Source organism: Sinocyclocheilus rhinocerous, unplaced genomic scaffold (genome assembly GCF_001515625.1).
Source record: "Sinocyclocheilus rhinocerous isolate Xijiao unplaced genomic scaffold, SAMN03320098_v1.1 scaffold1243, whole genome shotgun sequence".
Taxonomy (NCBI): Eukaryota; Metazoa; Chordata; class Actinopteri; order Cypriniformes; family Cyprinidae; genus Sinocyclocheilus; species Sinocyclocheilus rhinocerous.
The window spans coordinates 2,446,399-2,470,188 of record NW_015626033.1 but is presented as its reverse complement, the minus strand read 5'-3'; the positions used below and the strand labels follow the sequence as shown (position 1 = coordinate 2,470,188).

At 38.5% G+C, this 23,790-nt stretch overlaps 2 protein-coding genes across 5 annotated transcripts in view; both read left to right on the top strand.

Moving 5' to 3' along the window:
• LOC107707737 (F-box/WD repeat-containing protein 4-like) overlaps positions 1-5,978 on the top strand; it is a 28,250-nt gene extending 22,272 nt beyond the window's left edge. The window contains exons 6-8 of one of the 3 annotated variants that reach the window (XM_016511837.1): positions 1,572-1,712; positions 4,874-5,015; positions 5,096-5,975. In XM_016511837.1, the coding sequence (XP_016367323.1) occupies positions 1,572-1,712; positions 4,874-5,015; positions 5,096-5,230 (418 nt within the window). In that variant the 3' untranslated portion in view covers positions 5,231-5,975. Of the gene's footprint in view, positions 1-1,571; positions 1,713-4,873; positions 5,016-5,095 lie in introns of all 3 variants that reach the window. The other 2 variants (XM_016511828.1, XM_016511845.1) reach the window with 2 other exon arrangements.
• Positions 5,979-12,693: 6,715 nt separating this feature from the next.
• Positions 12,694-20,726, top strand: LOC107708389 (WW domain binding protein 1-like). Of its 2 annotated transcripts, none has more exons than XM_016512592.1 (4): positions 12,694-12,947; positions 16,452-16,554; positions 18,405-18,566; positions 19,853-20,726. In XM_016512592.1, the coding sequence occupies exons 1-4, from the start codon at positions 12,807-12,809 to the stop codon at positions 20,584-20,586; spliced, it is 1,140 nt and encodes a 379-aa protein (XP_016368078.1). In that variant the 5' UTR covers positions 12,694-12,806; the 3' UTR covers positions 20,587-20,726. The 2 variants fall into 2 exon arrangements, with proteins under 2 accessions (XP_016368078.1, XP_016368084.1); XM_016512598.1 differs by lacking the exon at positions 12,694-12,947 and adding an exon at positions 15,897-16,114.
• The last annotated feature ends 3,064 nt before the right edge of the window (positions 20,727-23,790 follow it).

Genomic DNA, 23,790 nt, shown 5'->3' with positions numbered 1-23,790 from the left:
GGACGGTCGCTCTCATGTCTTAATTAATCTGTCCATTTCACCTTCTGACCTTAATAAAACACGTGCCATCACTCTGCTAAATGACTCCTGTACTCTTGAGTTTAAATCGAAGATCAATTTTTCCTTAGCAGCCCTCTAACCTTTTTTCACTCAATCAGAAGCTCTCGTCGAACCAACCGTGATCAGACGACGTTTGGAGAAGGGACAGTCTCGCCACATGTTCCCAAACAGATCAGACGCTGGAAGAACAAGGTCGCCTGCCATGCAGATGCAGTAATTTAAAAGATTATATGGTTATCCTCCATCCTGTAATCTTCACAGGTTCTCTCTAAAATGGGAGAAAAAAACATGGAACGCATAAAAAACCTGTGACCTAACAATTTAAGAATCCTGGGTGTTTGCTGTTGTACTTGGAACAGTGCTATTACTGGCTTTAAAATCAGAGCACAGATGTGAGGACTTCTTTTACGATGCTTGTTTTTCTCACTTTGCGCTTTGACATTTGCAGAGCGTCCCAGGCAGACGTTGGACGCTCTCTCTTTCTCTCCCGACCTGAGTTTACACAATTTCCTAAAGCACTTAAAAAAGAAATATCTGATGCAAATTGCATGTTTTGCAAACAAATGTTTTGCATCATTTAATTGATTGTCTCCATTGTTCAGCACTGTCATCAGTTCAAGTTGTTGCCAGCGTGTTATTTTAGCAGCAAGGGGTAAATGATGGGTATGCAGATGCCCTAAGGGGCTACAAGAGAGTTTGTCTTTAGGCCCACCAGGGTCTTGGCCTTTGGTTCTGCGGGACCTATCTCTTAAAGAGCCTGTGCCTAAGAAAGACCCCCCTTGTCTCCCCCAGAGCGAAGGTTGGGGATTACCAGTCTGCCCTGGTGAACAAGCTCACAGGAGACCTCGAACGTGGGGGGTGGTCGCTATGGCCATTGGGCTCCCCTAAATGGTTGCTAGGGACCAGGTATCAAAGGTCCACAAGTCGCACACAGTCACGGTCATGGAGGGAATTAAATAGCAACAAAGAAATTGTGATTCTACAATAATCTGGCCTCTGCGGCGCGGGTGGGGGCGGAGGGCGCCATAGACCTGTTGGGTCTGTGATCATAGGAGCGTGGTGCTAGTCCCGACACCCCCCACTTCTACCCTCCATCTCCTTTCTTCCACTCCTCGCGTATCTGAGAACGTACCTTATGGCCAAACTAAGCTGCTTTAGCAGCCCATTCAAAGTCAGAAAGGTGTTTACTTTTTATCTCTTCATCCTAAGACTTAATTTAGCTTTTGTGTGGTCCACGGACATTGGAAACGCGCAAGTATAGCGGGATTTGATGGTAATAAGAGATTAAGCGAGCAAATGAAGGCGTTTGGTTTGAAATTAGATCCTTATTTACTCCGAGATGTTAAGACTGGGAGATGTTCCAATCTCAACAAGTAACACAACCTGTTTTATGAGCCTGCGAGTCACTAAATCGCTTTGATAAAACTGATACTCAGACGATGAGACGCAGATGACCTCACTTGTCCAGTTGACAGGGTATAATCTGCAAGCTTCTTCTCTTTTTTTCCCAGGTGTCACCTGGTGTCGTGTCTCGGTACAGAGTTCCGCCGTGGCGCAGGTGTGTTGGACATCGCCTACGAGTCTCCCTTCCAGCTCCTTACCTGTGGATACGACACTTTCATCCGCTATTGGGATTTGCGTGTCTGCTCCAGGTACTGCCCAGTTTTGGGAACCTCCAGCGCCTTGCCGTTACGATTAGAGTTAAATTAGGCTTAGTTCTTACATTGACCTGTGCTGTCAGCAGATTTGGCCTTGTCTACTGAGACTAATAAAGTTAGCCAGTACGTCTCGGAGAGCCTGTGAGGAAGATTAGTGTTCTCTGTTAATCTAATAAGCCCTCCTGTGCATAGAGTACCGTTTAGATAAAAAAGAAGCCAGACTTGAGCCTCCTCTTGGGTCTGTGGACACAATTGTTCCTCTCAGAGATTGAAAAGGACCCCCTCGTCGAGAGAGGCTCTTGCGGCGGGACTCTCACCCACCCAAGTCCACGTCGGTTGGTGGCCATATTGATGTGGCACGGCGCGTCTCCAGGACAACGGGGCGGGTGCTGGGGATCAGCGAGCCACTTGTGGGGTGGACTGGGGCTCTGTGTAGGGTTTTGGGGAGGGGGGATCCTCACAATCGCATATGGGCAGTCAAGTAACACAAATCAGAGGTGATTGAAAGAGGGCCCCGGAGAGTTTGGGGAGGGGCAAATGTCCCCTCTTAAGATATCAATAATTCACAGTAAGACCAGTCAGGACTCAATATGTGGTACGTCTTGATTCAAAGCGGTTAGTCATCTGAAAGTCGTCATCGTCTATAAAAAGAGTGCACTTTAATTCACTTGTAGAGTAAACTGTACATGATGGGTAAGTGTGTGAAACAAATTTTTAGATTAATTTTGAATAATTGAGGAGGATGTGTGCACGTCTCTTGAGTTGAATTTGATTGCTCAGCACGTTGCATATACAAGGGGTTAAAAATGGGAGACGTGAGATGACGGATTAGTTTAAGCACAAACTTTTAAAAAAAATTTTATGCTTAAACTCCATTAAAGATACCTAATATTTATTATATTAGCCGCCTAATATACTTATTCTACTTATTTTTTCGTTAATATAATATTATATATTATATACATGACTTCAATTATAATTTGATTTATTTACGTGACAAGAAAATGAACAGGATTCCTAACATGATGGAAATAAAGAGATAAATATATACAGTATATAAAGAGCTGCACTCTAAAGTATTGAGAATTAGCTTACATGCCAGTTTGTTAAATTTTCTTATTGTCATACTCATTTCTGTACTTTTATCAAACATAATGGAATGTTTTTAAATGAAACAAACCAGCTAACACCATAAAATATTACATTTATAAAATTAATTGCTAATACTTGATGCTAGAGTTGTTGTTTTCATTTTTAAGTAATAACTAATTTTAATTTCAAGGTACACTCTCACAAAAATGTGCAACAATTGTACCTTAAGAGATGCAACTGCTTGTCAATGGGTCACTTCCTTGAAAAAAGGCCATCCTTATTTACCCCTATAATGTACGTACTTAAAGGTACATATTAAGGTACTAATATGCACCTTTTATGGGTGGATAAGGTACAAAGATGTCTCTTTAATGGTTTTCCCCAAGTGACAGGCTGTTGTACCTCTAAAGGTAACATTTTGCACTTTTTCCTGACAGTGTATTAAACTGTATTGTGAATTGTTGATTGTATATGATTAAATGTTCTGTGTAAGAGGACTGGCCCAGCCCACATTTAAGGTTTTTGTTCCTCTGTGTGAGTGCATGTGTGTACACTTGTGCAGCACAGCAAGATGCAATCCAGACATCTCCCGCACGCTTCTGCTGCCCTGCTGTCTGCCACACGGCCCAGCCACACTCCCTCTCCATGATTTATTCAGCACACCATTAATGGAGAATTGATCTCTATTGGCTCAGCACACGCGCAGACACTTGCCCTGTCCTTCCCTCTTTTTTTCTCGAGCTGCTCTAAAACAAGAAAGCTCCTTTCCGTAAACAAGGGATGAGGTTTCACCCTTGTGGCCTGCCAGCACAAATAAGACACTCGCCCTTAAGCCGCGTAGAGAGAGCTAGCCATGGTGGCTTTGGCCCTCTGCTTTAAGACCGGTCTAATATAGCGTGCCAATGGCTGGAGTTGTGGTGTAACTATGGACTTCAGTACTTCAGAATGTGTCTAAATATGCATAGCTGTACGTTATATGTTCATTTAAGTTGAAAATTTAATTCAGTGATTTTATTTTTTGTGTGATGTCCATTATGATAATCCTAGCTGTAATTATAAGGGAACATGAATAACCCATTGTTCTTTAAAAGAAATCGAGCATTTTAAAATAAAATGAGCATTTTGACAAGATTTACTCACCCTCATATCATTCCAAAGCAGTATGACTTTCATTCTTCCAGGGTTATTATAGTTATATACTAAAACTAAAACCAAAAAAATAATTTTGTTACTTGAAATAAAATAAATCTTAACTGAACTAACTAAAATGTAAATAAGTAAACTTAAACTTATTTTATTTCAGCTAGTTGCCAAAGCAACATTTCTCATTTTCATTTAGGTTAACTTACTAAAACAACTAAAACTGAAATAAAAATGGAAAAAAACTATATAGGCATATTAAAAAAAATAAATAAAACAAATTAAGACTAATAAAATTGACAAAAACAATAATATATCTTTAATAGTAAAATGAAAACAGAAAATAAAAATACGATAAAAACCTGTAATAGTTTTTCACTGATACTAAAATAACTGCTTTCTTCTGTGGAACACAAAAGAAGATATTTTGAAGAATGTCATGTTGCATAAACTGTTTAGACTAGTCTTAACAAGTTAGTCATCTAATTTTTTTTCTTCAAGACGGGTATTAACTTTTTTAATTCAGTTATGAAAAGGTAGATTGGTCTTATTTGTATTGGAAAAGTAAGACTGATTACCCCTTGGCAACTGCTAGTTGGTCACACAAGTTCTTAAGGCACAGTCTTAACATGGTGACCAAGTTTATGCAACTGGCCCCTGGGACTGTCAAGCTCCAAAAAAACAAACAAAAGCATTATAAAGGTAGTCCTTTCAACAGCTTTGTGTGAAGATCAGACCACAGTTTAAGTCATTGTTCCCTGTAAATGCTCTCCTCTGCTGTAGCTCTTAAAACGCATGTGCACTTCTGCATATTTAATAATTTGGTCAGCTTAAGGACATTATTATTTGAACTACCCTATAAAGCAGTATATTTGTAGAATATATTTGTAGCAGCTGATCAATATGATTTCCCTTTCTAACAGGAAATGTGTGATGGAGTGGGAGGAGCCTCATGACAGCGCTCTTTACTGTATAAAGACAGACAAGAATCACATGATTGCCAGTGGTTCATCATACTACGGAGTAGTCCGCCTTTGGGACAAACGACAAACCCGCTGTTTACAGGTAACTGTGAGCATGTTTCACCTTTTTTCATTTGGTATTTTATTATAGTAATATTCATCTTTGTAATAATTGGTTGACAGATGTTCCAGTTGGCACCCACCACCAGCAGCCCAGTGTACAGCCTGTGCTTCAACACCACTCACCTGTACGCTGCCCTGGCCTCTGTCCTCTACTCCCTTGACTTCAGAACTGCAGCGCCCCAGTCCTGGAAATAACCATCCGTTAATGTTGCTTGAGAATTTAAGGCTCATTCTTCATCTCCTCCAAGCCCTTAGTGATGGTCTTAGACCCTTAAATGGGGAAGTAGCCATCTTGCCTTTGGATGATCAGTGCAGCTAATGATACAGTTATGGCCTGGTGGATATTTCCCCTGTCACAGGCTCCTGAGAGCAAGCAGGGTTCACGACCTTCTGTGGCCCGAGTCTTAACGGACTTAACACATTGCCAGCGACCTCTGAGATAAAACAAACACTGCTCAGAGCTGCCAACACCCACTGAGGGGATGTATGCTAAACCACAGCACATATGATAATAGATACATTGTAACTCAAAGTATATTTTTCCAACAATGAGCCAATTAAACGTGTTTTGTTTTGTTTTCTTTGTACGTTGTCTTTTTTGTTCTCAGTTAGCCAAGGCTGTCTCTGAATTCCTTGGTCAGTTGTTTATATTGGTTCCATGCCTCACTCACACTTACAGCATTTTATCGCTTATAGTTGGTCGCTGGCTTCATGTTGCTAGATGTCCTAATATTATCGTAACTGTCCGTAGCTTTAGAAAATCTCGTCATAAATGGGATGTCTTTCTATGTTGACAAGAAATCCGTTTTCTTACTGCTAAAAATCAACATCCTGGAGGGGAAAGTGTTTGTATATAAATTGCATTTGTGTATTATGCATCATCATTATCAATGCATGAATCAAACTCTTGACAATTTTTGACAGTTTTTCATGCATCATTTTTTACCATGATTAAATGCTTACCGTAGCACTTCATCTTTCTGACACTTCACTACAGTATCCCACAAGAGACACGTGTGCGCCAGTGTCTTTACTCCTATTGGTAGTCATTGCATTGCTCATTTACATAATCTTGTCGAATCACTGGTCTCAACCACATACCATTGGCAGTGGTCATTGTTGTTGAACTGTCTTTGAAAATAAGGCTACGTTTACACGACAACGATGTAGTCAAAAACGGAAAAGTTTTTCCCTTGCGTTTTTAAAAAGTTTCACGTATACACGACAACGTTTTCAAAACAATTTGCGTTTACACATATCCGCGAAAACAGCCAAAAACACTGTATTACGTATGCCAGGCCAGTAGTTGGCGCTGTCACCTTGTTAGTAAACAGTACCTGAAGGGAAGTGACGATTATATGTTTTATATGATGCGTCTCCGCTGTTGGTTGTAATATTGGTGAAGTAAATACACACTTTGCTAAAGAAGCGTTAGCAAACTCTTGAGCAGCAACAACAGTAATGTTACCATGTACTCCGCCATTGGAACAGGCAAAACGCATAAAAAGTTTCCCGTTTTTGGCTGAAAATGTTGTGTAAACGGCCCCTAAGTGACTTCTAGTTGTTTTGTAAATCTCTGTCTGTGTGAATATTATGGATGGAGGATTCATATTTTAGCCAGAAGCAATGGTTTGAAGTTACAAATGATGGATTTGTTTGTTACAAACATGAAGCTTTTTACTTCACAAGACTTTAATTGATGAACTTGAGTCATGTTATGTTTTTGTCAGTTGTTGAACTCTCATTCTGACGGCACCCATTCACTCCAGAGGATCCACTTGTGAGCACGTGATGCAATGCAAATCTATTCCAGTGAAGAAACAAACTCATCTACATCTTGGATGGCCTGAGGGTGAGTACATTTACAGTAAATTTTCACTTTTGGGTGAACTATTCCTTTAAGACTGAAAAATCATGACTGTTTCTGTTACATGTGTTTTAATAATTTCTCTGGTGTTCCTAAAGAGGCAAGGAAGACATTTGGTGACCCTGTAAGTGTTTTCGACCAGTGTTATACACCGTAAAGTGAGAAATTTGAGGTCAAAGGTTAGGCTTTAAAAGCTATGGGTGGCTGCTGGGTCTGTGCAGGAGCCGGACATCTGCAAAGAGGGAAACGGAACAACTAAAGAAGACAGTCACACACCTCTTCTTTCACTAGTCCTCAAAGCAATGACTCACAGCATAGAAGTAGCTGAGCGCATTAGCATCCAGAGCTAGCGGAGGCCTGCACTGACATGGTTAATCCATGCCATCCCAAAACAAATACCTCATGCTTCTGATGTTAAAGCTCACTTGGATTTGGTGCAGTCACTGGATGACAATGCAACGGTATTGTCCCATTACACTCCAGGCAGGTCTCATTTACTTTGGGATTCCTCTGTGATAACTCCATGTTATCCTAAAAACATCTCGGGGATGTCAAAGAAAAACAAATAAAATGTGTCATACACATACTTGTTATGAGTCCAAATGGCAAAAAAAAAAAAAGTATTTTTGTAGGTATATTTAAAATATAATTAAAATATTTTTAAAATATTGCTGATATATATTTTACAATATATTTACATAAATGTTCTGTAAGTTTTATTCACTAAATATATTTTTATTTTCCAAAATATATTTAGGAAAATACATTTTGCATTTAACCCAAATATATTTAGATTATATTTTATAGAATATTTTAAGATTGCAAATATATTTTCTTGCTCATTGAATTACATTTTATAATATCTTTTGGCATCAAAAAAAAAAAAAAATTCAGTATAAAAAATATATTTCCTTAGGCCGTTTATAGGCTGTTTATAACACAGTATAGCATTTATTTAAAATATTTTTGGCAGAAAAACAAATCTGTATTATAGGAGTTAGTGGAATAGTTCACCCAATAATGAAGATTTTTGCCATAATTTATTCACCCTTATGTTATTTAAGAATATTCTGGCTACTTTTTCATTGTAATGAATGAGGACTGGGGCTGTCAAGCTTCAAAAATTATATAAAAAGCACCATAAGAGAATCATAAAAGTGGTCCATGTGACTCATGCACTCATGTGCTATATTCCAAATCTTCTAAAGCCATAGCTTGTATGAAGAACATGAATAAATGATGACAATTTTAAATTCTGGGCAAACTATCCTTTTAAAGGAACACTAACATCTAACGTCATCATAGGAATATTTAATCTAACATATGCTAACCATACTTTGTTTAGAAACTACTGAGAAGAAACGTTGAACAGCCCAGAGAATGCACAGCACAGTTGCTCCTCGGTGTAATTCGTAAAAGCCATGGCTCATATTGGGCTTGATGTGATTTATGGTCAATCACGGAATAAATTAGATCATATGCAATGTGGGACAATCCATTAGCTGATTTTGTCACTGAGGATAAAAGGAATGCCTACACCTCCATGCAGATATTGTACAATCATGCAGGAAATATGGCCTCCCGGGACGCAAAGACTTGGCCAGTTTAATAAATAATAATCCATAGGTTTGGAGCTCAGCAGGAAATGGGCACTCACTCATATTGAGGATGACATTGTGGATATTCCTAAAATGAAGGCAGTGAATTTTACACAGTGTGGCTTCGGTAAAAGCATAATTGCCATAATACAATATTTACTATGTCTGATTCTAGTTTTATTTCTTGCACCCTTCTTCTTCCCTTTTATATCTAGCACAAGGTCATTACCAAAAGGCCCTTGGGGAACTGTGGGTGAGCCACAAACTCAGAGTTTCTGACAAAGGTAATGAAGACCTTCAGAGGACGTGAGGAGGGGTTGGAGGCGCCTTATGGGAAAGGGATTTGAGGATTACATTTTCGGAACCTACAGCACACAAAGGAACACACACACAAACATTGTCCACAGAGCAACCAATGTCACGTCTGGCGTAACATGATTATTTACACTTTATCTTTACACTTGCCTGTGCACGCAGCACAGATTTGGAAATGCTGGTATATAAAAAGGCAATGATTACAAAGACGTGGGATTAAACCCACTTTACACGCTTTGCACCTGCACAAATCACTGTAAAATCATACTGGCAATTTAAGGACAAAAGGTCTACTTTCCTGCACAAGGGTTTACATTATCTACCAGTATTACACAACAAATACATTTACACCATCAGAGCACATTCCTGCTTTGATCTCGGAAGAAACATCTGGATGGCAAGTAGCACTCACGAGAAACCGCTGATGACATTTTTGAAAGCATTGTGATCTAATTTGTTTTAATTCCTAGCTCTGGTTGTTTTGTTTGTCTGTACAGCATCTATTCCCATGCTGGACACATGCTCTAGCATCTCAACAGCGTTCAGAGTGAAGAGTGCAAACCACTGATAGAGACCTGAGCAAAGACCGCTTCATAAATTTAGCTTTCAAAAGACAGGCCGAAGACTGTAATGATGCATCTGCTGAGCTTTCTGGCATACCTTTTTAAAGCCTTAATTACACCGTGGTTCTCCCGGCAGATGTTGGAAGAATAGCGGGAAGCCAAGCTATTTGGCTGTGAGAGCAAAGTGTTTAGCAGGTGAAACAGTATCCGTCATGTTACCTTAGACTTGAAGGAGGGTGAAAGCATGTCTTTAGTCATTCAACTCTGAACATGTTTTATATTTTGGAGATACATGATCAAGGACTTCATATCTTCACACTCTCTGTTCACATTTCGCAGGATGGTCTTGACTTTTATTAATATGAGAATGACTATTTCACCTCAAAACCACGTAGTAGGTTCAGGTGAATTTCACACATTTTTCACTTGCCCAATAATCCACAACTGTTCTCATTATTTACGGACTGGACTGGAAAAGTAATGTGAGATTTTAAGAGTCACACTATGTTTTGCTTGGCCAAGTTCACTGGACTTAAATGGAATCAAGGACTTCCTTCAGTGCAGGCGACCCTTGTTTCCTACAGGACAATGCCTTTCCTAAGCTGCATTAGCTTGTGGTTAAATATCAAGTGTCACAGTGGCTAATCACACACCCAGGAATAGGCTTCAACCTACATACGCATCACAGAGGATTCTGGGGTAATTTTATACCAATAGTGCCATCTAAAGGTCACAAGGAAGACACAACTATTGCATTTTATTCTGACACACTGAAGGCACAGGCAATATTTTTCACTGCTGAAAAGAATGCATCTGAACAATTCAAATAATATTTGAATAATAAATTAAGAAAATATATTAAATATATAGAAAGTAAATGTATATAAAATAATAAAAACATTACAGAAAAGTATAAATAGCAAATGTATAAATAGTATTGGCAAAAAAAAGCATGCACACACACACTCATAAATATATATGTATAATGTATGTCTTGAAAATAAACAAAAAATGAAAATGATCAAAAATGTATATATTGCCTTGCTACTTGTATTTTATAACAACTCTGATACATATATTTTGTATTTGAAAGGATGGACATCTGAACTATTAAATAATGATATAATATTTGAATAATAAACATTTAATCAAATGTGTATTTTTAATATATAAAATACACACGCACACCTTTTATATTATAAATTGTTATATGTTATTATTATTTCATTTATTTTTTAATTAAATTATATATGTAGATACATTTTTCTGTGGAGATGGTAGTATATATCTGTTGGTAAAACATTGATTTTCTATAGGTTTATATGTATCCACTGTAAAAGTGTATCAAAGAGTAGCAACTGTCCAAAAGACATTCATCTCATTAAATGTTACAGAAAAAAAAACATGTTGCATGGCTGCATACAAATGAAAAGAACAGGCAGCATATCTCACATTGCCCTCATCATTTATCCTCATTGATCTGCTACATGTATCCTCAGTTAGCAAAGGAATCTGATCCATCTGTCAAACACTTTTTAAAAGCATTAGAGTTTGAATTATAAAAGGGTTGACAGAGGGTAAAGGGGTGGAGCGGTCGCCCAGGCCAATGGTGCGTCCCCACCTCTCAGCCTCTGCTGTTGGAGAAGTCCAGGACCTGTGTGCTGGAAGCGAAGAATACATGCCTTTCATGCGGACCTCCAGCATCTGTCCTAAAGGAATCCCACCAGCAGTTAATGAAAGGCACCTTTTCCCTAGAGGAGGGAAAAAAAGCTCATTTGAAGAAACTCGACCCTACTTTGCAAATCAGTCAGTAGATATCTGATTGTCACTCCAAGAGCTGGGGTCTAATCCTATTGTTTTTTCTACAGGATTACTTGTGCTGGGTACCTCTCCCCCTTTGGCACTGCACGGGAGAATAGACAGATTAAGGGGATTAGCTTGTATCCTCCTAACTTGTCAAGCTGGGATGTAAGGATCCATTGACTTCACTGTTCTGAATGAGAGAAGTGCCTAAAAAAAAGAGAAATGAAAGGCAGTGAACAAGAAAAATTCCTAAAAGAACAATGTGATTTGTTTGCTTTTGTTCCTTTTAACTTGGCTCGGTTCAAAGGGTCTCACCTAAGAAGCCGCGGTCCCAAATCGGAAAGATATGTCCCAGGAATAAAGCGAGTAAGAGCCCTTAGCTATGGCTGTCAAAATAACATTTACCACAAAACAAAAAAGTTTACTTGAGAGATTACACTGATTTTCTAGGGATCAGTGGTTGTCACTTTCTCGATGACAGCGTACACCCAGGCTGTGTCTGAATCCTGAGCTATGCTGCCTTCACGGTTAGGAAGCCATCAAGGCCTGTCCGAATCCAATGTTTTCACTACAGCCTGTCTAATAAAATGCTTTCATCTGGGCATTTTTTTTTGAAAGGCACTATAAATGGATCCCCTGTGTGTGTGGACTGGCATCTGTTGGAGCGATAGTGAAAAAGGTTCATTCATAAATGTTCCATTTTTAACTATTTTTAACAAAGAATAATCAGAGTAGTTATTTAGCAGTTGACTTTATACGTTAGATGCTTGAGATACCTAAGAACCTTGGTAACTGAATCCAGCAAATAATAGTTCATTGATAAATTGTCCGAGTAGACCTATATCTTGTCTGGTATTCTTAATATTCTATATTTATTTATTCCAAACATTAGAACATTTCGCAATCCACCGTATTTCTTAGGTTATGTTATTACTGAGTATTTAAAGCCACCATCATATCACAGTTTAAATACTCTAAAATATGTATCTATTTAAATACTCTTTAAATACTTTAAAACACAGACATGGGACATATGATTTGTGACATAAGGAATGTCATTAAATGCTGTAAAAGTGTGTGATTAAAATGAAAGTACAGTATTTGGCAGATACTTGCAATATTTCGCATCATGGCAAATTACGTTAGTTATATTTACTTACATAACTACTTATATTATCTACTTGCATTACTGTATTGTATCATGCAGGAAAAGATTTTTAGTCAGTGTACTTGTCATAATTAATAATATTAATACTCCCTCTCTCTCTGTCCGCCCGTGCGATTATATCTAGCCTATCTATCGCTTTTTTTCTTGCTTTTGCTTGCTTTCTTTTTTGCATATGGGAAATATGTCATTTCTTGCCCCTTTAAATTCAATATCAGCTGATTTCTTGATCTCAGCTGGTAAAGAACAACAAAGTCACGCCCTGCCGTCGCTTTAGTTGTGTTTAAACGACAGATAAATCATCCAATCGTCGCTCCGTTTAGTTGTCAAACCAGGAAGTGTTCGCTTGAACGGACCAATAGCAGCAGGGGGCTGGGCTTGCGGAGACTTTCGGAGTTTGTGAGAGAGTTGAAAGAAAGAAGAAAGAGACGTAACTGAAGCTAGCTCGCAGGCTAGCTGAATGTCCTACCGTGTCGCAGATGTGTCGAAAGCCACGGGAATGTGGGGGGTAGGATATATAAAACAGGGAATGGGGTTGTTTGTAAGTAACGTGGTCATTGGACCGATCGTTTCGGTGACAGTGGAGGCAGCGCTGACCGAGGTAAAAACTTGTTAGCATTATTAGCCTAGCCGGTAGATTGTGGCTTCGGCTCAAAACCTAGTGAGTTGCCTACTTAGACAGCATTTTGAGGCACCTTAGGTGCATTTAAATGTTGTGCTCATAGTACTCAATGTTGTCTACGTAGTCAGTTCGTTAGGTTTTGAAGCACAGACTGTATGTTTGTGTTCACAGCACTGACAACAAAGCTTACTTAGATTTTTAAGTCTGACATGCCACAAACATATTTTACAAAGTTCGCAAGTAAACTTTATCGTCCGCTTTAAAAAAAAAAGTTTTAGTAAACTCCGATGACAACCTAGATTGCTGATCTGAACAGTTTTAGCTATGTTCATTATATGGCTTTTAAGGTAAATAAATGTACAGGAATATACATTCACTGATCTATGATATATGGACTATAACAGTGTCACGTCATTAGGCATCATTACTTTTAATTGTAAATTAAATCTAGATAAAGTCGACCCACTTTACCTACAATAGACCAGCATTTAAATTAATCATTTCATACGTGTTTTTACACTATACTTATATGAAACGTACATTTTACTTACATGAAACCTGTCCCTAACCTTACCTGTATCCCACCTCAATAGCCACAAAGTGTTTTGCAGCAAGAACACAGTAAGTTCTGAAAACACAGTAAGATATATTTAACCTTTTTTTTAGCTAAGTAGTTAAAGACACCTAATAATAATAATAATAATGTGGGACCTGATATGTTGACTGCAATATTGTATTTGCCTAACATTAAACTGCTGGTTGCCAAAGAAAGAAAGGTATTTCAGTAGTCGGTCGGTGGTGACTTTGGCTGCTTTTGAGTAAAGTGTTTCAATATCCTTGTATGAATTTTTAAGTCTTTGTTAAAGTCAACAATTAACACCCTGGTTCCCTACATTTAGGTTCCTCTTTAGACTAATTCAAAAACGTTCAGCAATGTTAATCTGTAAACAGAATACAATTCTAGGAAAGTCTGTTCCATTTCGGTCTTGCTGAGATTCCATGTAAATACACAGCCAAATGAATGATTCATAAAGCTTTGTCTCGGCCCTAATGTTATCCTTTCTGATGGGTAAATAATAAAAAAAGCGTCTATTATTACTGCTGCCACTGAAGTAAGGATGTACAATAGGATATTTCAATCAGCGCAAGGTTTTATTGGTATTAAGGTTGTGTTCATTCTGCAATCTTAATTGTTTAATGACAGTTTGAATTGTACAGTTGACTGTGATTGACACTTTAATGTTGGCTGTCTAGAAAAAGCACATATTTAAAAGATTTCAACGATGACGGGCTAAGGCTGTTTTGACTGTGTGCTTTTATTCTGGCCTTGACTGTGATAGGCGTGTATGAAGAAGATGCTCTTCTCTCTGTTGTGACAGGTGGTAGATCAAGGCCAGGGAATGAAAAAAGCAGGGAGTGAGCTGTTTGCTCTCCACAGGTGTTATCTCTGAGGGAATGTAGGTGCCTAAAAGATAAGCTGGTCTTCGATCTGCTAACATTACAAAAACCACATGCTTTGTGCCTATGAAATGGCGTTCACAGCTTTTACTTCAATAGTCACATTTCTGAAGTCAAACAGGACTTTTGATGAGAGAAGAATTAGGACCGGATAATGAGAAGCTCTACATCACAACCTTTTTAAATGACACACTTCTGTTCAAAAGTTGAGAAGTCTGTATGATTTTTATGTTGTTGTTTTTTTCAGGATTCTTCACTGATGAATGGAAAGTTCAAAGGAACTGCATTTATTTGAAATAGAAATCTTTTGTCATTTTCTGAATGGTTTTTCCTGTCACTTTTGATCAATTTAATGTGTCCATGCTGAATATTATTTTCAAAAAGAAAAAAAAAACCTCACTGAGCCCAAACTTTTGAACAGTAGTGTACATATCAACTTCCAACGTAAATTCAACTTTAAAAGACAATTAATTTTATTTTTTTAATTAAAGATTATATAACCTTTTTGTTTTTCTTTGAGCACAACAATCATCCTTTTCCATTTCAAAAAAAGGTATTGAACTATTAATTAGGAGATAACAGACAAAGGCAAAACATTGTGTACTTAACGGGGTGGTTCACCAAAAAATGAAAATGTCATTTATTTCTTCTGTAAAATTCAACCGAAGATATCTTGAGAAATTTCTCAATGTTTTTTATCCACACAATGGAAGTCAGTTGTCACCAAAGCTGTTTTGTTGCCAAAATTTTGCAAAAAATGTTCTATGTTCAGCAGAAGAATAAAAAGTCATAGAGCTTTGTAACGACATGAGGGGGAATAAATGATAATAGAAATTTCATTTTGGGGTAAATTATGCTTTTCTATAAACGGCAGATGTGGTTACGGATTCAATTCCCAGGAAATGCATTAACTGATAATGTATGTCTTTAGTAGACGTAAATTGGATAACAGTGTCTAATATAACATCACTTAACAACATTGGAGCTCCTGGTTGGTTCGTCTTAAATGCTTCATAAATTATCACTAAATATGTATTTGAATGGTATTTTTGTCTTCTGGATGTTCCAATTTCTAAGATCAGGAATGTGTAAATTAATTTAAATAAATTTAACTCCGCTGTTTGCTGCCAGTTGCCATTCTGTCTATGAATTTTTTTGCACTACGTCCAACCCTGCACAGGTTTGCAGCACTAAACACTCAAACTTTTGCTTTCCACTGCTTGTTATCACTGATCATCATCTCAAATGAGTCAAAAGTAAGTGCATTTTTCTGTCAATTTAAGACTATTGTTCAACAGGCAAGATTTCAGTTTGGCTATCCTTTGTATCTAGCACACCACTCGAGACAACTGTCAGGCCAGCAGTTGTCATCGATGTCTGCGTGTATGTGAGAAAAGCACAGACCGCTTGTCTGTTCATCCTGTTTACTTGCATTCCCTGGCAGCCCTCGCTGAGTCTGAAATGCCATGTGGGAGGCTGTGTATGTGTGCGTTTAAATCGAGCCCCTCCGGCTAATAAAGGGAGCAGTTCATGTCGCACTGTACCATGTGTGGGCGGTGGGTGGCCCGACCTTCCTCTTCTGTCTCTCCCTTGGTCTTTGCAGCCCTGTGTAACAAAACTCTGTGTCTCTGCTGTGTTGATTTTCTTATCAGACGCCTATCATGCCTTTTCTCCTGGGGTTTAGACAGGTAAAACGAGAGCAGAGGAATCAGCATTATTATATATTAATTTAATTAGCAAATGTAACTATATGCAAGTATAATACAGTCTGCTCACTCAAAGATTTGCATAGCGATCTGCCTGTCAACTGTATTAATGTGCTGTTTATTATCACCTGTATGTATCACAGTATCACTGTGTTGGAGTGATTTATTTACTTTATATATTACTGTACTTATTAGTTTGGCTATATATTGCACTGAAATGTAATTTCATTTTAGTTTATCGCCATAAAAAAGCCTTTGCTGCACAGAGCTGTTCTGGGATCTGTGCTGATAATATGCTTATATTTGTTTGGTTTTGCAGACCCGTCTGCTTTGTGTAGGAGTGAACAACCAGAGCTACTTCTGTGATTCGGGCCACTGCTGTGGGGAATCTCAGTGTTGCAGCTATTACTACGAGGTGTGGTGTAAGTATCTAAGTCCTTGCTGCCTACACATGCTGTAAGATGAGGTCAGTCCACGGTGTATATGTTCTCTATAGTGTCTGAAACATCCTCCAGTTGCTTTGGATATGTTTGTAGTCACTTCAAGTGCATATTGGTTGTGTAAATTACAGTCGTCCCAATTCCAGGACACTGTAAACTCTGATAGAAAAGGCAGCCTGTCTAGATTTTTTTAAATTAGATTACATTCAACTTTGAAATGATTCAGCATTTAAATACAGTTGTAATAGCATTAAGGGGTGTAACGTGCCACTTGCTTTTGTTCTCAAGTTGTTTGCAGTAAGCAGCCCAAGCTTCTGATGCCAGCTATGGGTTGGACAGGAGGCGGCATGCCTTGGGAAAAGACATCCCAAGTCATGGCTCATGTTTGACACTGTAATTGTTTTGTTTCCGTAAATAGTAATGGGATTTAGGTGTTCAATCACGCAGCTTACTGGAACTAGATCTGCTATAATTTCAAGCACAAATGTAAGTGACCTCACAGTACAAACGGATATTATGTTTTTTTTGTCCTTTTTTTAAACATCTTTCATAGGTTTTAATTATGGGTATGATATGTGTGTGTTGCTTCTAACTTTTATGTCATTGGCTGGCCCTGATCTAGTTGTTGTTCTGCCCTGTTCACGCCCGTAGGCGGTGTTCCTTTTCTGTGTTATCAAATTACCCCTCTCCCTCTGGTGTACCATCTATTTTAATAGCTGAGGACTAACCTCATCTCCACGGTAATTACAGCACATCGTCTGCTGAGTCAAGGGGCTGCACTTTGGGTTTTGTACAACGTGCCAAATACATGCGACCCGGACAGACACAAATCCAGTGTAACCGGATCAGACCAGCCCCTGTAAACAGCTGCCTTAAATTTCTCTGTTAGGAAAAGTGGACCCCATGTCTGCCAGAAAAGGTCTTTGCTTTATTTGGGGCAAAGTTTCACACACATGACATTGACCCACACGACTCTTACCGTTAGCTGATGAGCGTCACACCCTAATGTCCAGCACATTCTTCTCTTGTGATCTGGTGCCAGATTGTTAGGTTGTTTTGGGAGAAGACATTTCTGTACCAATATGAAAGTATTTTATAGATTTTTGTTTTGTTTTTGTGAAGAAATTAATACTTTAAGCACAGATGCTTAAAATTTATCAAAAGTGACAATTTAAAATGCTACAAAAGATTTCTATTTCAAATAAACCCTTTTTTGTTTTTACTTTCTATCCTTCAGAGAATCCTGAAAAAAAAGTATCACTGTATAAAAAAATGCATCAATGTATAAAAAATTTATGTTTCTTGAACACCAAATCAGCATATGAGAATGATTTCTGAAGGATCATATGACAGTGAAGACTGGAGTAAGGGATGATGAAAATTCAGCTTTGCCACCACAGGAATATATTGCACTTTAAAATGTATTAAAATATGAAAGTTATTGTAAATTGTAATACTGTGTCACTATATTGCTCTTTTTACTGTATTTTTGATCAAATAAATGCAGTCATTATGAGCATAAGAGACTTTTTCCAAAAACATTTTAAAAAATCATACCAACTCCAAACTTTTAAATAATAGCGTGTACACAGTGTGCATCCAATCAAAATGTTAGACTAATGAAATTTGACTGAGGGTATAGCTTTAAGACAAGACGCAATGAAAATAGAAACCAAGCAACTAACAAAACGTCTTCTTGTCAGACAACACTGGTGACAACGACTCAGATTAACATGGAAGAATTGTGATTTATGGTGTGTTGTGCCTGGTTCGGACACGATGTTCTCTTCACTCATTAACAGTACTGTGTTATGTGTGTGCTCTTTCATCAGGGTTTTGGTTGGTCCTGACTCTCATCATCATTCTGGGCTGCTGCTGTTTGTGCCACCACCGTCGAGCCAAACACAGACTGCAACAACAGCAGCGGCAGCATGAGATCAACCTCATCGCTTACAGAGAAGCCCATAATTACACCTCTCTACCCTTCTATTTCAGTCAGTACCCGATTCATTCCCCTGTCATTCTACCTCTAATCAATACAATACAATATGAATTTATCTCCCAAGGTGCAATTTAGTATTGGCCACAGATTGGATCAGACGCTAATGTACAGGTGAAGAAATAGGATGATTGGGGTTATACATAGATGCAAACTCTTCACCTTTCTCACTTTTTAGAGATCAAAATAGGTCACCTATGAGATTTGTTTAGATCCAATGAGAAAGTGTTTTTATGAGGGGGGAGGGGTCTTACAAGGGTACTTGTGATCTTACAGGGGTAAATAAAGAACTGGGGCTGGTTGCATAAACTTGTTTAGACTAGTCTTAAAAGGTTAGCCATCTATTTTTTTCTTCAAGACTGGTCATAACTTTTTAATTCAGTTATGAAAAGGTAGATTGGTCTTATTTGTATTGGAAAAGTAAGACTGATTACCCCTTGGCAACTGCTAGTTGGTCAAACTAGTAATATGGTGGCTAAGTTTATGCGACTGGCCCCTGGTTGTATAGTATTTACTTTACTCTTTACTTCAGAAACTGTGTCTAAAAAGGGTAATATTTTATATATTTTAGGTCTGAGATGTGGGAACGTTGAAGAGAGACATTTTGCATTTTTGGTCGGCGTTGCCGTCTAATCAGCCAATATTGTCTTAAATAGCCTGCATAGCACTTCATCTTTTATAACATAGGATTTTGACCAAATATATTAAATCTTGATTTTTGTATAATGTTGCAACAAAATGTTAATTTTAATTTTGTGAAAAATTACAGTTTTGGACATATAAGGTAATAAAAATATTTTTTAAAATACCTTAAAGTTACTACAAATGAGCATGTAAAGCAAATATCTTTAAAAGAAATTCCATGTGGAGCATGCCCCCAATCCGCGCAATGTTCTCACCTTTTTCCCCCTTACCTGTTTGCATCTCTGGTTATAGTTATGTGCAATGTAAACTCTTATAAAAAGGTTCTATAACCTTTTTCTAAGAGTGTACAATGAAATATATTTTAAAATATACAATAATGTAAGTGGAATAGTAAACAGAGATAGATTGGGTACATTTATGTGTTATTATAGAATGCCCAACAAAGCAGTACAAGTTGGATAAAATGTAAGTATGCAGATCGGTGAAAACTGTCTGTAAATAGCTAACAATAATATCTGAATCAAGTTATTAACAGCTTGGAAGAGCTACTACTTGATCTGTTCATTGCCCCTTAGAAGAAATGCATGCTTTAGTCACGGTCAGTCAATAAATGCATTTCTTCGTCCTCTTCTCCAGGGTTCCTGTCTGGCTACCTCTTACCGGCATACGAGGAAGTTGAGAACAGACCTCCGACGCCCCCGCCTCCGTACAGTGCCTCTCAGCCAGGCCAGTCCACCAGCATTGACCCCCTGTGCTCTGAACAACCAGATGAGTTCTGCCCTCCACTGCAGTCCAGCCCCGTCGTCCTGTCTGCATCTGAGAACTGTTCCCTGGGACCCTGTGTAGAGCAGCCACATACTCCCACTGCACACCGCCCTGTCAGAAACACCCACAAAGCACAGTACCTCAGCCGAGGAGAGGACGGGCAGCCCCAGCAGGTAGCGTGCGCTACCTCACACAGCCCCATCAAACAGTGCAGCTCGGGCGAGGATCTGACTGAACCCGTAGAAGACCGTTCTCCCGACAGCGAAGACAAGACTCCAGGACGCCACCGGCGCTTCACAGGCGACTCTGGGATTGAGGTATGCGTTTGCAACCAAGGGCCCGGGGATGGAGAGGAGGAGATGAAAGAGCTTGTAGGGCACACGGATGGAGGGGTGCTCGAGGAGCAGGACTTCTGTGATAGCTGCAACCTCCGCGGCGGCGGCAGCCCTCCTCGTGGTTCGGGGGATGAGGAACAGGACCTGGCTGCCTCAGATGTGCCTCTAGAGCAAAGAGAGCATCAGCGACCTCCAGTCTGCCTCCATCTGCACACCATCAACGAACAGGACGGTCCGCATCACGCCAACAACACGGACCCCCAGAGTTGAGCACAACCGGTTCCAGCAGAGACTTACTTTAGACTGCTGTCTCCCTTTACTTTCTTGAGATGCATCAGTTTGTACTGTCAGCAATGTCACTTTGGGTGTACTTTTTGTGTGTGTGTGTGTGTGTGTGCGTTTTTGTGACAAATGAGGACATAAATTTGTATAATGACAAGGGTATGACATAGGTATTACAAGGAGAAGGTGACTTTTCAGGACATTACCCCATGTCCCCACTTTTCAAAACGCATATAAATCACACAGAATGGAGTGTATTGAAAATCTGAAATAGCACAAAGTTTCCTGTGAGGGGTAGGTTTAGGTGTAGGGTTGGTGTAGGGCAATAGAATATACAGTTTGTACAGTAGAAAAACCATTACGCCTATGGAGAGTCCCCACTTTTCACAAAAACAAACCTGTGTGTGTGTGTGTGTGTGAGAGAGAGAGAGAGAGAGAGAGGGAGTTTTAAAAGGGCGTTAATGTGTGAGTCCTCACGGTTTTATGGATTAATAGGGTAATCTAGTAAAGACGTTAATGGGTCTGTTGCCTCACAGAGAGGTCACGATCAAAACCACAGGGGAAATTCTCCTCAGTTTATAGCCTTATCGAGCTCTGGGTGACATGCCTGTAGATTTGGAGGCTTTTTGTTGGTTTTTGGGGGCTATTGCCTCCTACTGAGATGAAGATGGCACACAAGGTCAGGGGATATTGATTTGTGCTGGCTTTTGCTCTTGAATTCTTATCTTTGATGTCATTTTAAAATACTTAAAGGGACAGTTCACCCAAAAATGAAATATCTGTCTTTATTTAGTCACTCTCATGGCATTCCAAATACACAAGACTTTTTTTGTTCAATTTTAAAACACAAATAAGGATATTTTTTATAAAAAATTTGAGAGATCCATTAAAAAAAAAAAAGTCTATTCCACTAAAAGTGGACGCTTTAAAAAGTTCAAGATTGTAAAATAAATCCATATGCACATACATAGAGCACATCAAATATGGTAAATAAAAGATGAAACATACATGATGCACAAGAACCAATGATGTTTCGTTACGCATCAAGCAAGTACAGTTGAAATTCTGGTTCTATGTTCTTGTTCAGTGTTTAAATGTGAATAAAAGCTTGAATTAATTCTGTTAATTTTATAAACCAATTATGTCTCTTCAGAAGACTTGGATTAAACCACTTGATCCATATGGATTACATTTATGATCTTTTTATGAACTTTTTGAAGCATCAGTATTTAGGTGGAATTTCAAAGGAGGTACAGAAATTTTGCAGGTTTGATTAAAAGTATCTTAATTTTTGTTTCAAAGAAAATCAAAAGTCTTAACCCGTTTGGAATGATATGAAGGTGAGTGGTAACAGAATTTTAATTTTTTGGTGAATTATCAATTTAAGATTATGCACGAAAAAAATGGAAAAGACGGCCACAGAGCAGTCTGTTAATACTTCAGAGCTTTAATGTTCAGTTGTTGTTTCTTGTTTTTATTTCTTGTCTTTTTTTTCTGAAAATGTTTGATCTGGAGTATCTGCATGATGCTATTCAGAAAAATGAAGGAAAGTAATTATCTCAAATATATATTTTTTTGTATCAATAAGTGAATGTGCTCCCTACCCAGCAGGGTATGGTTACCATTTTGTTTATTTTGTCTCATCATTGTATAACATGGTCTCAGGCTTTATCCAATATTTTGCATGATTATTCGCATAAACTGAATATATTCAAATGCTATATAGTAGGACATTTTGAAGTTCATTATGCAAAGACTCTTCAAATGAAGGCTGAAAATACCTTTGTATATAGATTGAACCCAGCTTGTACATTTACACTAGGTGCCTTTGTTGATTTAAGTAGTTTTCATATGCCTTAAAGAGAAGAGTGTGTGTCGTAGAATTTCTGCATAAAATAAGGGCCAGTATGAGTGAAGATTTTGCTCAGTGGCAACGTCTTGTTTGAAAGGATCACTTGATAAGCCTTCCATCGAAACATATCATTGAAATGTTTATTTTTTGCCTTAATTTAATTTCTGTATTCTCCCATAGTGCTTTTAAGTTGTTTTTGTATTTTAACACTGTAAGGGAACTCCTGCACCACAAACAGTAACTTATGTACAGGCCTTATTAAGCTTTTAATGTGCGTTTTATTGTAGCAGATCAGGTAAGGTTACTGTCATGTTAGTGTAGCACTTAAGTCGGGTTCATGATGAGACTGAGATTTGTTTTTCTGTGGCGGTGAGACTGAAAGCTGCTCCACTACACTTCACTTCCCAACACTGTGTGTGTGTGTGTGTACAGGTTTATATATCCTGGTGGGGACTTAAACCTGAATACACACAGACTCATGGGGACTCGTGTCACGGTGGGGACCTAAATTGTGGTCCCCACGGGTACAAAAGCTTATAAATCATACAGAATGAAGTTTTTTAAAAATCTAAAAATGCAGAAAGTTTCCTGTGAGGGGTAGGGTTGGTGTAGGGCAATAGAATATACGGTCTGTACAGTAGAAAAACCATTACACCTATGGAGAGTCCCCACAAGGATAGCTGACCAGACTGTGTGTGTGTGTGTGATTGTAGGATGCTTTAAGTGGATCGTTCTTCAGGCCACTGTGTTTCTTTGACCTTTGGTTTAGATTAGCAGTTATAGGCGTCCTATAACAGAGTCGTAGCTTGGGCACAGATGGCTTTTCGGCCCTGTTGATCTTCAGATCAGAGTGTTCCTTTGTAAATGGTGGCTAATTTTCTTTCAAACGTGATGTGGCCGGTAAATTAGGTTCCTAGTGTGTTAGCTGGAAAAACCGGTTTGGGAGGTAAATTCCAACATTGACGTGGTGCCTTCGGAAATGTTTGTGTAGCAGTATCGTTTGGCTAAACCTAATATTGAGCATTCTGAATGATTTGGACCAGTTATAGCATCATAGCATCAAAATTATTTGACTGATTAAGTGAAGCTTGAAGCTATGAAGTCAAGTCATCTTGTCGCAGCAATGGTGCTCATGACGATCTTTCTGTAGCTCTAGTCTCCATTGTTTTCTATCGTCCTGTGATGTTTGAGACCAAAGGTATTGATTAAAAGTGGAAATCTGAGTCACTATGTTGGGTAGCTCACTGTGAATGAGATGTCATTTGTTTTGCCTAAAAAAGTTGTCATTGCACTGTTTTGACACTGAGCAGTGTGTGTGTGTGTGTGCTTGTGTGCTTGAA

What these genes read in the sequence shown, in the direction of transcription:
- LOC107708389 (XM_016512592.1), top strand. Translation starts at nt 12,807, where the DNA reads ATGTCCTACCGTGTCGCAGATGTGTCGAAAGCCACGGGAATGTGGGGG. An exon ending in TGGAGGCAGCGCTGACCGAG is followed by an intron (nt 12,948 to 16,451) that starts GTAAAAACTTGT and finishes TTGGTTTTGCAG; the next exon opens with ACCCGTCTGCTTTGTGTAGG. An exon ending in CTCTCTACCCTTCTATTTCA is followed by an intron (nt 18,567 to 19,852) that starts GTCAGTACCCGA and finishes CCTCTTCTCCAG; the next exon opens with GGTTCCTGTCTGGCTACCTC.